The following is a 17,646-nucleotide window of genomic DNA, read 5'->3' as shown; positions in this document are numbered from 1 at the left end:
CTTTGAGAATTTTGAAATATTTATATTTAACTAAAGATTTGAAATTAAACTATTGTAGGAATGAAAGTGCTGAGATATTAGATTGTTTTGTGGATTCAGATTGGGCAGGTGATAGTGTGGATAGAAAGTCAACTTCTGGTTATGTAATTAGATTATTTGGTAATGTTGTATTTTGGAAGTCAAGAAAACAAGCGAGTGTTACAAAGGCTTCAACTTTCGCAGAATATGTAGCATTGTCTGAAGCTGTAAGCGAGGTGAAACTTGTACATGATATTTTAGACATTTTTAATGTTAAATTTGAAAAACCTATTATCATATATGAAGATAATTCAGGAGCATTAAATATAGCGAAGTTTGGTAATTTTACAAAGAATTCAAAATACATAGAAGTGCATTACCATTTTGTGAATGAGTATTATTTACAGGGACTCACTGATATTGTTAAAGTAGATTCAAATGAAAATGTTGCAGATATATTCACAAAGTCGTTATGTAAAGAAAAATTCATTAAAATTAGGAATATGTTAAACATCGCGATATAAATGTAAGGAGGTGTGTTGGAATTATGTAATACATTTATATCGGATATGAGAAAGTTCCAGAACATCGTTCTAGAATAAGTTATATCGAGTATGTTCGAGAAGTATCGATTGTGGTGACAGCTATGTTTGTGTATATATGCGTGAGTGATGAGGCGCAATAGATAGTCTTCGTGTGTCTTTTATGAAGTGAACCTATGTATATTTTAATAAAGTATTTTATACGTAAAAGTGTGAACGTGATTCAAAACAACAATTGAACGGAGAAAGGTGTCACCTTTATTCTTGTAACACGAGAGGAGTTCCTGGCAAATTTCAAGTCTGTGCGCTTTCACTACAGGAGTCAGCATCTGGGGTATCCATCGTGCACAGATCTTCAGACAGCCAAGCAAAGCAATAATGAGACCCACACATTCTTGTGAAATGGCAATTGTGCTTGCAATTTCTCTCCAAGTAATACAACGATCGTCCTGAATCAATCCGTCAACATTTTGCTTGTGAAACTTGGTGGTTGCTGTCACAGGACGTCCAACTCTTTGTTTGTCATGCAGGACAGATGTTCCCACCTCAACACCTTTGAACTTAATTGCCCCATGACGCACAGTACTCACAACAACACAATCACCATAAACTGCTTTCATTCTCTGATGAATCTCCTTTGGGGTGACACCTTCTGCTGTCAAGAGTTCAATGACTGCACATTGCTTAAACAGCATTGACTGACCGTCTACACAGGGTTCCATACTTTGCACTGTAACAACACAACCGTTCAATGCTAAGGCTTCCCGCCAACTGGAGCTGTAGAGAAGAGGCTACAGACGAAGCCAGTACCTGCCGCATGCCAATGCTGGGAACTGTTGAAGAGTTACGAAGGCAGAGGCATTACTTTTCAGTCAACCCTCGTACTTGCACCAACATCATTTCATGTCATTCCATTTTCAAACCCCAACCTAACCTACATCTTAAGCTAAGCTATAGAACAGTCTCTCATTAGTATTGCAGCCACCATGTAGTGTCAATAGTGACATGAATGGTTACAGCAGATTGACTGTACCACCAACTTCAATATCGTCACTGAACAAAAATATCACACGATTGATTCTGTGTCAATCTGTCACATAAATGCATAAGTGTACACACCCACAGCACATTGCTATTGCTTGTCTTGTTTGTCTATATGTTCGCAATCAGTTCTGAGTGACAGCTTCAGTCAATGGAAATGGACAGTGTTTCACAAGACAATAATTTCACTGAAAAAGAAATTATCACTCACTTGAAAGTAGTGTATGATAATGGAGGTTTTGTTTTTTTGAGAGTGACTGACAGCTGACAGCCACTGCACTAACTGTTGATCCTCTGCAGGTATTCCTGCATTTTGCTACTGTCTTTTGGCATTGCACTCTCCCTACAGACAACAGCATCATCCAAAAACAACCCCATGGAATATTTTAATTGTATGGTACTGTACTTCCTTCTTTTGCAGTTATGTCAAATTTACATTATTTTATCTATGATTTATGCAGTATCCTTTGAGCTTCATTTTCGTTGTAAATAACTGAAAATGCAACATTCTCATGGTAGCAGTTGGTTACTATGAAAAGTATGCCAACTGACTGAAATCTGGAAAATCTGAAAAATCAGTTACACAGAATTGTTTCTTCAACAATGATATACACAGAGCAGAAATTTAACAAAGTGTTAAGTTTGGTATGTATTTTTCATTTTCTAGATGTATAAGTACTTGATATTTTGCATCTTTACGTATTTGTGTTGGCAATTGTCCATATCTTTATTACTTGTTATATGACGTATTATCTAAATTTTTTAATTTAATTTGTTCCAGTCCATTGTGGTGTGGTGCCACAGTAACCTTATATTGTGATTAATATCAAAAACAAACAGTCTTAGGTTGCACAATGCTCATTATTGGATCAAAAACGATGCATTTCATCTGGTTATCTCCAACCCACATTGCAGGAGATAACCTGATAATGCCCGACCCAGTGAAATATCTCTCTTGAGCCAATGAAGAGCACCTAGGACTGTCTTTTAATATTTATCTAAATATTATTTTTGTTTATGTTGTAAATATTTTAGAGCACAAATATAAATTATTATTCTTTTATATAAAGTTCTTATATACACTATGTGATCAAAAGTATCTGGACAACTAGCTGAAAATGACTTACGAGTTTGTGGCGCCCTCCATCGGTAGCGCTGGAATTCAATATGGTGATGGCCCACCCTTAGCCTTGATGACAGCTTCCACTCTCGCAGGCATACGTTCAATCAGGTGCTGGAAGGTTTCTTGGGGAATGGCAGCCCATTCTTCATGGAGTACTGCACTGAGGAGAGGTATCAATGTCAGTCGGTGAGGCGTCGCACGAAGTTGGCTTTCCAAAACATCCCAAAGGTGTTCTATAGGTTTCAGGTCAGGGCTTGTGCAGGCCAGTCCTTTACAGGGATGTTACTGTAATGTAACCACTCCGTCACAGGCCATGCATTATCAACAGGTGCTCGATCGTGTTGAATGATGCAATCACCATCCCTGAATTGCTCTTGAACAGTGGGAAACAAGAAGGTGCTTAAAACATCAATGTAGGCCTGTGCTGTGATAGCGCCATGCAAACCAACAAGGAGTGCAAGCCCCCTCCACGAAAAACATGACCACACCATAACACCAGCGCTTCCCAATTTTACTGTTGGCACTATACATGCTGGCATATGTTGTTCACTGGGCATTTGCAATATCCACACCCTGCCATTGGATCGCCACACTGTGTACCGTGATTCGTCACTCCACACAACGTTTTTCCACTGTTCAATCGTCCCAATGTTTACGCTCCTTACACCAAACGAGGCATTTTTTGGCATTTACTGGCATGATGTGTGGCTGATGAGCAGCTGCTCGACCATGAAATCCAAGTTTTCTCACCTCCCGCCTAACTGTCATAGTACTTGTAGTGCATCCTGATGGAGTCTGGAATTCTTGTGTGATGGTCTGGATAGATGTCTACCTATTACGACCTTCTTAACTATCAGCGGTCTCTGTCAGTCAACAGACAACGTCGGCCTGCACGCTTTTGTACTGTACATATCCCTTCATGTTTCCACTTCACTATCACATCGGAAACAGTGGACCTATGGATGTTTAGGAATGTGGAAATCTTGCGTATAGACGTATGACATAAGTGACACCCAATCACCTGACCATGTTCGAAGTCTGTGAGTTTTGCAGAGTGCCCCATTCTGCCTTCTCATGATGCCTAATGACTATTGAGGTCGCTGATGTGGGGTACCTGACAGTAGGTGGCAGCACAATGCCCCTAATATGAAAAATGTATGTTTTTGGGAGTGTCCGGATACTTTTGACCACATAGTGTATCTCTGTCACTAAGTGGGTAATCTGACAGCTTTCTTCTTCATGTAGTGAGGTTAGATTCAATACAAACAAATAATCTGTTTCTAACAGAATTACAGATCCACCTAGTAACACCAGTGATACCTTTAACTTTTGACAAATGAGAAATGGTTACCTGGATCAGTCAGCTAACAATATTATGCTTATATATGTCTGTCGCTAGGTCCTGTTGTGCAGATTTGTAAAACAAAGCCACAGTATGAAATGAGAACGTCCAAAACAAAATGATAGAAAATGAGAGAATGAAGGAAAAAGGAGGGAAGCAAGATCAGGGTTTAAAATTTCATAAATTATATGGTTATTAGAGACTGACCACATGCTCAAATTAAACAAGAATAGTGTGAGAAAGCATCCTTCATCTTTTAAATTCAAGCAATTTCTTTGAAAATCTACATTTTAATTGCAGGATTGGTATTTAAACCCAACTCTCCAGAATGTCATGTCACAGTGCCGCCCCATTTAGTATTCGAAAACAGAATAATAATAAAAATGACCTATATTAAAATAACACATATTATTCTTCTGCATCTACTAAATTATTCGCTCCCCCTTTTTTGTAATTATGACTGACAAATAAATTTCAGACAAACTCTATTAATATTAATGTTATAAATATGCAGTCATTCCAGATATCAACGCATGATATTAAAGCAAGTTTGTTTGAAATAAATATGCTTCAGGAATAGTTTTCATTAGAATGTGACAGTGTCACTCTTCGAAAGCATTGTTGTGTTGACTGACTGATCTGTAGTGTAGCCTAAGATTTTGTTTGGTTTGGATTGTGAGTTAGCAAAGCCAATGAATTTCAACATGAAATAAAGGTTGTGGTGAGAGACTGATCAGCAGTATAGCAAGATGTTACATTCATAATATTCTTAATGCATTTTTTGATATAAATATCTATAACTGCAATGTAAATTCATAAAAGCAGTATTACATAGTAGATAAATTTACAACAAGTATGTTATGTGCATATACTGTATCATCAACTACAAGAAATGTATTACTGGGTGGGGGTGTCCTATGTAATTCTTAGCAGAACATTTTAATAACCCACAATTAAATTTTATGCTATCATTTTGTAGGCTGTCTTTTAACATCATAAAAACATTTGACTATTGCAATGTTACCTATTTCAAAACTCATGATTGTTACCCATCATTTTTGTCTGCACAAAAATGACTGGTATTAGAAAATTCTTTTTATTATTAGTGGGACAAATGATACAGCAACATCTGATATCATTATAAGTGATAATAGACTAACTAACCTGTGACTGAGTTTGTGAACCCACTTTGAAAGAACAGTCACTCCACTGCGAAGTACTGTGCAACATACGAATCCTCTCTGAAACATTATCTTTTGATAGCTGCCAGTCTGTTGTATGTACATTACCAGTAAATGTATCCATCTAAAAGAAAAACAATATTGGTAAAGCATTTGAAAAATTTGTATCAACTAGCTTATAGTAAACCTGTACACAAATAAAATTACGTACTATACCGCTACCATAAATATTACTATAAAAGTAAACTAACGTGAAAAGATTGATTGTCAGTATTCCGGAATACAGACACACGTTTACTTGGCAAAAATTGGTCTATATGGTTTTCATTATAGTGTGACGCCGGAATACCGTTCAATAATATAAATATGCAAGGATGGATAATCGTGAATTTAACTGAGCGCTTGTATGTTATAGGAAAATACTGGTTGACAGGTGTTGAATACAAATCAGAGAGAGCCTAACGTTACCTAGTCCGGTAGTCACGATTTCTGCAACTGGTACAAAATACATGATCTGAATAAAAAATACTGATATTGAGTCTTGTCGGTATAATTTGAAGTAATGTATCTCTTTCCTTAAATATTAGCCCATTTAATGTTTGAAAAATAGTTGTAGCAAAACAGCAAACCAGAAATTTTAATGTTTTGAAACTATGAACAGTAAATGACCCATTCATAATTTGAAACTTACACTTATATTGTCTTCTATGTCCACACTTATTGGATAATTCGTGTTTTCTAGAATTCTATAATGTAAATATCACATTCTTGTTGTCATCAGTCATGTTTACAAATTTTTCCCCGTGCCCTTGAACTCCCTCACAAGGCCAACAATTTATGCCGAAGATGACATGCACATGTCATGACTATGAATTCGTTACGTGGAGTGTTGAAATTGTATGGAGTTTTTCTGCCCGTTTCTGTTTGATTTTCAATGCAAATGTATCAATTACGGTGAAAGATTGTCGAACTATGAATTCCTTGCAATAATATGAGCTATAAAAAGCATCGAAATATCGTCATTACACAGTTACATCTTTCACACGTTGGCGAACCTGTCGATGTTGTAAGGATCATACTTCAAAGATGTACCAAGTGGCGAATGTAAACAAAATTTAAATATGCACAAACTTCTCAAATGCCGGCAAGTCATAACACTGGGATTACGACAGCCCTTCACCTTTACCCGCTTCTATGCGTCTGGTATGTGTTGGTGGTTCCTTTGAATGTTATTATTTTTTGTCAGTATTTATACAAACTGTCTTCCAACCGAAGAACGTATGTCGTCTTGCACGGTGTTAGTAGAGCGTTTAATACAAATAAAATAACGTCTACGGCCTAAGCCCAACTCCCTAGACCGTGCCGGCCTGTGTGACCGTGCGGTTCTAGGCGCTTCAGTCTGGAACCCTGCGACCGTAGCGGTCGCAGGTTCGAATCCTGCCTCGGGCATGGATGTGTGTGATGTCCTTACGTTAGTTAGGTTTAGGTAGTTCTAAGTTCTAGGGAATTGATGACCTCAGATGTTAAGTCCCATAGAGCTCAGAGCCATTTGAACCCTAGACAGTTTTCAGAGAGTAATTTTCTTGTTTACCATAAGGTAATTATTGTGGTATTAAGTAATACAGGAAGGAAGGTTTTTTTTTTTTTTTTTTTTTTTTTTTTTTTTTTTTTTTTTTTTTTTTTTTTAGAAAAAAGTTATTAGTTTGGTAAGTAAGATTGTCTATTGCTGCGTCACGTTGTAGCCTATGTAACGAATGTTGCACACCGTTTCTCAGTAACTAAGTAAAAATAGTCTGTACGGCAGTACCTTTGCATTCGTATCTCAGCAGTCGAGTCCATTAAAAACGATTTATCACTACCAGAAACTTTATCACTAGGTGACATTCAAGGTCTTGCGAGTTGGAGAAGGGGGTGGCGGGGGGGGGGGGGGGTCGGCGGCGAACGTGGAATTAACCCAAGTCATTGGAGGCTCTGCTGAAGACATAGACATGGGAAAATAAATCTATTTTCATTCAAATATGTTACGTTGTACGTCATTACAGGTAGGCCTAGTACATAACAATGTCAACACAGTGAACACCCTAGACTACCTACTACTGAAGTTATGCCTAATCACACTGTCTACCAACATTATTTTGATTCTGTACAGATTCTCGCTTTGGTGTGACTAAGTTTGTGAATTTGTTACTTCATTTCTTCTGTGATTGCTATTTCACAAACTACTATGTTATTGTTACATGTTTTAACTGATCTGCTCTGATCATTAAAGAAGGGATTTTAAGGTGCAGCGTCTTTCCAAAATTATATCTATTCTCATGCAGACAGGTCAGTATATGCATGTGGGGACACGATATTAAGCAAAACGAGCACAATTTGTTGCACCTTTTTGTGAGATTACTACATTTTGCACCTTTTTTCCTTCCACTTCATGCTTGAGCACCTTCTCACCTCCACCCCACTTTTATCTTTGTTTTAATGGATTAGACAAAATTTCTTTTCTGTTCTTGGAAAGGACTTAAAGATTTTGTATAACCAGAAGTCGACAGTGGTTGGTAAATATTTTAATATAATTTATGGAAAGCACCAGTAATTAGTCATACTGCTAACAACAATGGCCAGCCTGTAGGTGTGAAATAAAATAAAATCTAAGTAGTGATGCTGCAATAGCCGAAATCTAAATTCATTTAGTGCTGGCATGAATTAACAGTTCCCATCCATCGACTGTGTATGTCTTGGTGGCCGTGTTAGTGTTTTACCAGAATGGATTTTTCATAAGAAAATTATGCTGACAGAATAATTAGAGATTCAGTTTATCAAAATTGAAGGCATTATTCTGTGATGTGCCAGCTGTGAAGTACATATTGCAATTGATGACAAGCATAGAAGAAACAGAATAAGTGAGCGCATTAGTAACAACAAACATTTAAAGAACATTGCACGTAAGTCAAAACCTAAGCAGACTACTCTTGATACATGCCTTTGCTTCAGGATTTGAAAAGCAGCAATCATTGAATGAATTTAGTGCCTATCTTGCCGTGGCATTAATCCAATTAGGAATTCCAATCCATGAGGTAAACAGTCCTGTATTCAAATAATTTCATGAAAAGTACACACAGAGGTGTACCAAATGAGAGTGCTCTGAGAGAAAGTTACATACCAGCAATTTATGAGAACATTTTAGAGAAAATAAACGAGATGGTCAGCAAACATGTGACTACAAATGAACTGCAAATATATGTTCTGAATGTGTTAATTTTTCCATCATCTGGTGAATGGGTTAAACCTGTGCTTTTCAAAATGTACCAACTTGAGAAGACAAATGCCTGCACAATAATGCAGTCATTCAGTGACTGATTATGAACCTGTGGTGAGCGGAAGCACAATACAAACGTCAGGCTCATGCTGACTGATCAAGCACACTACATGTTTTCCACTTTCGAACAACTGAAGGGCTTGAACATCGTCATCAATCGTGTGCATGTATAGTGCATGGTTTACATTGTGTTTGTGAAAGTATCAGGGAGAATTTCTGTGGGATAAACGATTTCATTGTTGCTCTGAAGAAGCTTCTGGTAAAGGCTCCCAGTCATCAAGTTATGTATCAAGAAATGATAGGGCTCCACGTTCCACAGTTTTGTCATCACAGGGTGGGGCACTTGGATAAGATGCGCAGTTTTCTTGTGTGAAAAGTTTGATAAAATCAAACCCTTCAATGTGTCCTAGATTCAGTGAATGCAACAGCCATCGAGCAGGCCCAAGAATTAGTCAAAACAAAGACCTAAAGTTGGAAATATTTCCAGTGTATGCTAGAGGTTTGGAGGAGGAGTGATTTGGCTGTACATTATCATAAATAAAAAAATAAAAAAAACCTGAATCACCCCCAAAAAAACTACACGTTGATCTTGCCAAAAGCCAAGAAGCGATTCTTGGTGCTGTATTTCACAGGGGTACTTTGGGATGGGATGCTCTCTCTGTGAGGCACCCCTGTGCATCTCTGAGTCGCAGCTAGATTGCCTAGTGAAACTCGGAGCTGTATGTCTGCTGTAGTGTAGGACTTTGAATTTTTTCTTCATTGAAGTGTTCAGTACATCCTTGATGGATTTGCTAAAGACAAATTCGAATTAAATTTAAAGAATAATCCAAATATGGAAACCTTTGCCACTTTCACTGAATTGCCTTTATGGGTGCTGACAAGATATACTCCATTGGTTTCTCTAGATGTTGAGCAGAGTTTCTCCATATGTAAGTACCTTCTGAGCTCAAAGTGCTAGCAACCTAGTGTCACAATCATTGTGTAATACAGTATAAACAGAACCCATTTAAGTGGAACAAAGAAGGTTAATGTAGCTGATTGAAACCCAAATAAAGTAATGTCATCAGCTTATTTTGTTTAGAACCTTTCCTCTCCTTGTCTGGCCGTAATTTGCACCTTAAAATCCTTTCTCGATTGATCACATTATTTGTGTAAGAGAACTCATTTTCTAAAGTTATCATGCAATACGGCAGTAATCTCATGGAAGAGGATGGGGTGCAAGTAATGCCATTTTTGTGGGACTGTGTCCCTTTTTTGTGTCATTTATCTTTTATCTGGTTTGAAATTGTATGCCATACTTAACTCTCCTGTGCCAATCCCTTCATCATAAATATCAAGTAGCAATCACACCTAAAGACATCAATTATTTGTTGTATATATTCTAATGTCGCTCCCTTTGCCATCCCAAAAAACAAACATAAAAAAGTTTGCCCTGTACCACTGTGGAAATTATTCCCCAATGCCTTAACACATCCCCTATCATCCAAGCCTCTCTTCACGTTATTGGTTTTCATGTATTCTTTTCCTCAAGGGTTCTGCAGAGAACGTGCTTATTTCTTGTCAGTTGACGTGATTTTCAGTGTCCATTGTAACACTGCATCACAAATGCTTCAGTTCAGTCCACTTCATTTCTTATAAGGCCAGTGTTTGGTGCTTGCAGACTAATCTGTAAATGATTTAGGAGTAAAGGCAACAACTCATCAAATAGCAGAGGCATTGCGTCATTGAAGGCATATAAACAAAACTTGCACATACACACTCACCTGTACATCTGTGTGCTGCTGGCTGAGTACACTGTGCCTGAATTGCAGCTTTACTGGGATGAGGGGTTGTTAGGTGTAGGGAGTGAGAGATAATGGAAATGGGAAATGAAAGGGAGGGTTGGAGAAGGTTGGCTCTGGGGGAGGGGGGGGGGGGGAGGAGGTAGCAGGTTCATGGGAGAGGAATGTGGCATGGGCAGTGGCACTGCTGAGTTTGTGCGATGGACAATGACAGTGACGAGAAGGGTATGGGAAGGGTTGGTATTCAGGAAAGATGATGATGGTACAGAGAGAGTGAAGTTAGAATCCTGGGGGCAAGGTGGAGGCGGTTGCAGAGGAGGTGGCTGGTTAAGATTGAGAAGAGGAAGAGAATGGGAAAAAAGGATGCATTCATCTGTACCTCTGCCAATCTGCTTCATCTTCCTGTGCCAGCCTCCTTTCTTCGTCTGTTGTGTGTTATTTTGCTTCCTTGGTAGCAGAATTCATTTTCTTCCCCTGCTCTGTAACTCTCAATTTTGATGTCAATTTGTCACTGATCTCATATGTGTTACCCATCAAACTTTTGTCTCTATTTATAACAATAAGTAGTGTTTGAAAAGATAATATAATATAATTCAAAAGATCAAAATTCTACTCACCAAGCAGGGGCAGGAGAGAACACACAAAAGATGTGGAAATGCACAAGCTTTTGGGGACAGTGGCTGCTTCTGGCAAAAGGATTGAAGGGAAAGAAAGAGGGGTGAAGGAAAAGGACTGGTGACATTTGGGAAATGGGGAGAGTTACAGAAAAGTTGGCCAGAACCCCATATGTGAGGGTAGACTTACTGGACTGGACGGGCAAAATTTGAAAACCTGAGAGCTTAAAGGTGAAAAGTAGGGAAATAAGCAGACGAGAGATTATTGGTAAAAAAAAAAAAAAATGTGCAGGGTGTCAAGAAGAACGGAAAGCTACGTACGTAGTAGACAGATGGGTTGGGGAACAGACAGGTAGGAAAATAAAAAGGAATAAAGAAAAGGAATTGTTTCTAAAACAAAATTAAAGTAAATTTAGGCCAGAACTAAGCACACATTGTAATGCCAGTTCCTGCCTGCAGAGTTCTGAGAAATTGTCAGTTGGGAGTGGTGAAACAGGCATCAAGGTCACAGCTGTCATGTTGTGGAGTATGCTGTGCAACAGGATATTGTTTGTTACTAGAATACATACACTGTCTATGGCCATTCATCCTAATTGATAACTTGTTGGTTGTCATACTAATATGTGTGTGTGTGTGGGGGGGGACTGTTTTCATAACAGTTGGTACACAACATGTGTTTTTCCACATCTGGCTCTCCCTTTCTGGTATTGCTGATCCCACCCAAAAACATCTTAGGTGTACACCTCTTGTCACTCGGCACTATCTTGGTCTTAAATATATATAATCAAATACTTCGACTAGGCTATGACTTTCTTAAATCATACCCTGAAATGAGGTCCATTCTGTCTGACATGTTGTCCTCCACACCTAGAATAGATTTTCATCACCCCTCCCCCCAAGTCTCCACAATACCCTGGCCAGACCCTATGGTCCTTCTGCACCAATTTCCCTACCCTATGGCTCCTATGTCTGTGACCATCCCCACTGTAAGATTTACCCTGTGCACCCTCCTGCCACCTCCCGTATAAGCCCTGCAGCTGGCAAAACATATACTATCGGAGTGAGAGCCCCAAGTCTTATGTAAACACTGTTCAGCCTTCTACACTCCTGGAAATGGAAAAAAGAACACATTGACACCGGTGTGTCAGACCCACCATACTTGCTCCGGACACTGCGAGAGGGCTGTACAAGCAATGATCACACGCACGGCACAGCGGACACACCAGGAACCGTGGTGTTGGCCGTCGAATGGCGCTAGCTGCGCAGCATTTGTGCACCGCCGCCGTCAGTGTCAGCCAGTTTGCCGTGGCATACGGAGCTCCATCGCAGTCTTTAACACTGGTAGCATGCCGCGACAGCGTGGACGTGAACCGTATGTGCAGTTGACGGACTTTGAGCGAGGGCGTATAGTGGGCATGCGGGAGGCCGGGTGGACGTACCGCCGAATTGCTCAACACGTGGGGCGTGAGGTCTCCACAGTACATCGATGTTGTCGCCAGTGGTCGGCGGAAGGTGCACGTGCCCGTCGACCTGGGACCGGACCGCAGCGACGCACGGATGCACGCCAAGACCGTAGGATCCTACGCAGTGCCGTAGGGGACCGCACCGCCACTTCCCAGCAAATTAAGGACACTGTTGCTCCTGGGGTATCGGCGAGGACCATTCGCAACCGTCTCCATGAAGCTGGGCTACGGTCCCGCACACCGTTAGGCCGTCTTCCGCTCACGCCCCAACATCGTGCAGCCCGCCTCCAGGCGTGAATGGAGGGACGAATGGAGACGTGTCGTCTTCAGCGATGAGAGTCGCTTCTGCCTTGGTGCCAATGATGGTCGTATGCGTGTTTGGCGCCGTGCAGGTGAGCGCCACAATCAGGACTGCATACGACCGAGGCACACAGGGCCAACACCCGGCATCATGGTGTGGGGAGCGATCTCGTACACTGGCCGTACACCACTGGTGATCGTCGAGGGGACACTGAATAGTGCACGGTACATCCAAACCGTCATCGAACCCATCGTTCTATCATTCCTAGACCGGCAAGGGAACTTGCTGTTCCAACAGGACAATGCACGTCCGCATGTATCCCGTGCCACCCAACGTGCTCTAGAAGGTGTAAGTCAACTACCCTGGCCAGCAAGATCTCCGGATCTGTCCCCCATTGAGCATGTTTGGGACTGGATGAAGCGTCGTCTCACGCGGTCTGCACGTCCAGCACGAACGCTGGTCCAACTGAGGCGCCAGGTGGAAATGACATGGCAAGCCGTTCCACAGGACTACATCCAGCATCTCTACGATCGTCTCCATGGGAGAATAGCAGCCTGCATTGCTGCGAGAGGTGGATATACACTGTACTAGTGCCGACATTGTGCATGCTCTGTTGCCTGTGTCTATGTGCCTGTGGTTCTGTCAGTGTGATCATGTGATGTATCTGACCCCAGGAATGTGTCAATAAAGTTTCCCCTTCCTGGGACAATGAATTCACGGTGTTCTTATTTCAATTTCCAGGAGTGTATATTGGTACGACCACTACCACCAATTCATCAGTTAGGATGAATGGGCATAGGCAGTGGGTGTATAATGGTAACACAATACCCTGCTGCAGAGCATGCTCTACAACATGACAGTTCTGTCCTTGATGCCTGTTTCACCACACAGACCATCTGGGTTCTTCCTCCTGGCACGTTTCTCAGAACTCTGTAGTTGGAAACTGGCATTACAACATGTGCTTGGTTCTCGTCACCCACCTGGCCCAAATTTATGTTAACTTCTGTGGTTTCAGCATTTAGTTTCACTAACTATTACTTTCCTTTCCTCTCTTTTATTTTCTGACCTGTCTATCCCCCACCACCCATTCCCATCTCTACACCCAACTACCATGTACTTAGCTTTCTGCTCTTATTGACTCTTGCACATTGTTTTTTAGTAATCTCTATTTTGCTTACTATCCATCTTCCACCTTTAAGCTTCCAGGTTTTCAAATCTCATCCAGGGCAGGCAACAGTAATCAGTCTTTTCGTCTCATATTGCGCGGTATGTCTTCCCTGACCCCTGGTTCTGGTGACTTTTTCATAAATCTCCCTATTTCTTAAATCTTGCCAGCCATTGTCCTTCATCCTTACTCCTTTCCCTTCAACCCTTCCACCAGGAGCCACAGGCTCCAAACGGTTGCACATTTACATGCATTTTATGTGTTTTCTGCTACAGGTGGTTGGAGAGTGGATTTTTTGATCTGTCCCATTACATTATTTTGTTGTTATTTGAATTACTATTTCATATTCAGTCCCCAGTAGACTACACATTCCTTTCAACAGGTCTTGTAACTCTTTCTCACTTTTACAGAGGGTAGCAATGTCATCAGTGAATCTTATCATTGATGTTCTTTTGCCCTGAATTATAATCCCACATCTGGACCTTTATTTCATATATTTCATTACTTTTTCAGTATACACGTTGAATGGTAGAAAAGAAACACTGCATCCCTGTCTTCCACACTTTTTAATCCAAGAAGTTCCACGTCGGTCTTCCACTCTTTTACAAGTAGTTCAGATGATTTCACCATGTGGGGTGGCCGTGCAGTCTGAGGTGTCTTGCCACGGTTTGCGCGGCTCCCCCAAGTTGGAGGTTCGAGTCCTCCCTCAGACATGGGTATGTGTGTTGCCCCTAGCATAAGTTAGTTTAAGTTAGATTAAGCAGTGTGTAAGCCTAAGGACAGATGACCTCAGCAGTTTGGTCCTATATACCTTACCACAAATTTCCTTTTTTTTCTGATGATTTCAATCATTATACTCCACTTTACATTGCTCAACTCTTCTCTAGATAAACAAAACCAATGAAAGTACCAGGAATTATAATTAAAGTCCAATTACTCACAGAGGTCCAGTTGGGCTGCAATTATCATATGGCAGTGAAGCTTAGCGAATATGCTAATGAGTTAATGTGGAACTGATTTACTCTGGAAAAAAAATTGAATTCCAATTTGGCCACTAGGTACAAATCTGGCACTTTATATGGAGTATCACCAACAGAAATGTCTGAGGAGAGGCCCAGCATCATTAAATGGTTTAAAGATGATGACAATGAAATTGAAACATTGGTGATTCTGGTGCGGCACCTGGAAGAGGAAGGTGTGCTATTCCAGTATAAATTACTAATAAGGTTGCCATTGCTGTAACTAATCATGCAGCACATGGCCCATGTAGTGCTAGTGCATGTGCAGTGTCATGAGAATTGTCCATCTCATGGTCAACAGTACAGAAAATTTTGCCCTCTGTTTTACAGTGGTACCCATAAAAGATCCATATGGTGCAGCAACCGAAATCTCATTTTCCGCAGCAATGTTCTGAATTTGCTCTTCGGCTTCTGACATGGATCAGTTGATAACATGTGGCCAGACAATGTTATGTGGTGTGACTAGGCACATTTTACAGTATAAGGCACAGTTAATACACAGAACTGCTGAACTTGGGGACTGTTTAAACTTTGTGATGTGCATGAAAAGCCATTCCACTCACTATGACTGTGGGGTATGGATTCACAAGCACCTTTATTCTCAGCCCACTCTTCTGTGACAAGCATACATCCAGGGGCCTGTCAGGTGCATCTTGATGTCGACACATTATTGAGACCTCCTTCTACAGCAAGTGATTCTGGCTTTGGAAGAGCACAACTGTGTGGAAACCATTGTTTCCATGCAAGATGCCAGATGCATGGCCTGCAAGGTGAAAGGCCACCTGACTTGGAGAGATCTAAAAAAGAAGGGCATTTACCAGAGTGCAAACAATCTCTTTCTGATCTGATGGCCAATATACAGGAACATATTGCTCAGGTTCTAATGGAACTGCTACGGGCAACTGTTGACATTTTACGGATGCAGCATCTCGTAGACATCTGATGCTCATATTGAACAAAGTGTGTAAGCTGCAGTTTTTGATACAATCATCATTATGCCTTTCTCACTTGTTTGATTTGCTCTGCTCACATTCCGTTCTTAATCCATAACATATGTGAAAATTTATATGTTTCTTTCTCACATACACAACACCAGATTTGGACCTGGTGGTCAAAATTGGAACTGTTTGCTTCCCCCCCCCCCCCCCCCCCCCTTCCAGCATCAGTCAGTTACAAGTTCACGCATTAGAAAACCTACCAAGTTATGCTGCCATACAATAATTACAGCCCACACTGGACTTCTGTGAGTAACTGCACTTTAATTATAAACACCTAGTATCTTAACTTTTCTAAGTCTTGCTTCTGTTATCAATTTAAACTTCAGAACTGCATCTCTCCAGTTAGTTAGTTTAGAGTCCCATGGATCATTTGCACAATAAATCCTAATGATGTGGAACAATTTCTTTTACATCCACATAACAAATTAATTTGTAAATATGGCTAAATGCTAGTGCCTTTCCGTTTCTTAACCCTAAACGTACCAATGCATTTTTTTATAACATACATTACCAAGTGTGGTTTTTTTATGGGCACCATAAAAAATTGGAAAAACAAACAAAATTCATTAATCATTGTTGAGTTATATTGAAAACATACTTTTGAAAGAGATACTGATTTGTAAGTAGAACCCAAAAATGTTGTTTAATACACTCTCAGTAATATCAGCAAACTTTCAACAATGTGTACTGCCAAAGGAGGGTACTTTACACGCACTGTGAAAAAATTCTTTAAAATTGCAAAATTTTTTAATTGCTGTTGAGTTTTGCTCACATCATAGTACTTAAAGAGATATTGATGTTTAGAAATATTGAATACCGGTATGACATTCACTGGGGAAAGTAACATATACCACTAAGACTTAAATTTTTGGGTTAAGTTTAAATGAAAAAACATTGAAACATTTATGGAACCTGGTAGAAGAATTCATTAAAAACAATTTTTTTTCCATAATTTTAAAATATCAAATAACTGGCTAGATTACAATATTCTCAAAAGGTAGGTACCTTTGGTATTGTGAAGGTTAAAACCAATCTGATCACTATACAACAGATCCTTAGTTTTCTGTTCCATTCTTTTGTATATTACTCTGGCAAGCAACTTCGATAGATGAGGTGCCAGTTTTATGTCCTTTGCTTGAAGCCAAAGGCACAGGAAGTAAACAATGGTTCCCAGTCACATCTTCATTGGTGCTTTGTACTAGTTTAACAGTAACACAACATAAAGTATTACAATAAAGAAGGGTTTTCTGGATGTTGGCCTGGACTCGGTGTGGTGTGTTGCTTGGATGACGCTCAGTGATGCTGCAATGTAGGTGTGGCTGGTGCGCAGAGATTGACTCTTTGACATGAGGCATGGATGCCAACCAACATGACTAGCTACATCAGTAACCATATGAGCTGGCATCAGTGGGTGTAGTGCAGCAGGGAAGAGGCACTCGACCGTCAGAGTGTTGCTCAAAATGCAATGATGCTGTGGACCAGCTAGTTGTGATGTAGCTCTGGAGTGATGGATCTGATGAGTCGGCAATACCAACCAGCAGTGGCATCCTGGGATGTGACAATGGCAACAGGCCAGCAAGACATATGGTAAATGTCTGACAGTTTGGCCACAAGATGTGCCTGATGTAACTGCCCAGAGAGGGAAGCCGTCTGCCTGCTGGTGGCCTCGGCATTGCCTATAAAGGCAAGTGAACTCATAAGCGTGTAATCATGTGATTGTGTTCACAGCACTGCCATGGACAGTG

The 17,646-nt window shown here is 40.4% G+C and overlaps 2 protein-coding genes across 3 annotated transcripts in view; one reads left to right on the top strand and one right to left on the bottom strand.

The window, feature by feature from the left end:
* Positions 1 to 6,047, bottom strand: part of LOC126259902 (BTB/POZ domain-containing protein 6-B-like) — a 39,568-nt gene extending 33,521 nt beyond the window's left edge. Inside the window, exons 1-2 of the mRNA XM_049956984.1 lie at positions 5,939 to 6,047; positions 5,231 to 5,371 (exon numbers count right to left, since the gene is read on the bottom strand). Coding sequence (XP_049812941.1) covers positions 5,231 to 5,371 — 141 coding nt within the window. The 5' untranslated portion in view covers positions 5,939 to 6,047. The remainder of the gene's footprint in view (positions 1 to 5,230; positions 5,372 to 5,938) is intronic.
* Positions 6,048 to 6,293: 246 nt separating this feature from the next.
* Positions 6,294 to 17,646, top strand: part of LOC126260092 (ATP synthase mitochondrial F1 complex assembly factor 2) — a 37,480-nt gene continuing 26,127 nt past the window's right edge. Inside the window, exons 1-2 of one of the 2 annotated variants that reach the window (XM_049957306.1) lie at positions 7,182 to 7,289; positions 14,398 to 14,600. In XM_049957306.1, the coding sequence (XP_049813263.1) occupies positions 14,597 to 14,600 (4 nt within the window). In that variant the 5' untranslated portion in view covers positions 7,182 to 7,289; positions 14,398 to 14,596. Of the gene's footprint in view, positions 6,451 to 7,181; positions 7,290 to 14,397; positions 14,601 to 17,646 lie in introns of those variants that run through there. The other variant, XM_049957305.1, reaches the window with a different exon arrangement.

Source organism: Schistocerca nitens, chromosome 5 (genome assembly GCF_023898315.1).
Source record: "Schistocerca nitens isolate TAMUIC-IGC-003100 chromosome 5, iqSchNite1.1, whole genome shotgun sequence".
In the NCBI taxonomy this organism is placed as follows: domain Eukaryota; kingdom Metazoa; phylum Arthropoda; class Insecta; order Orthoptera; family Acrididae; genus Schistocerca; species Schistocerca nitens.
This window is presented reverse-complemented; position numbering and strand designations above follow the sequence as displayed.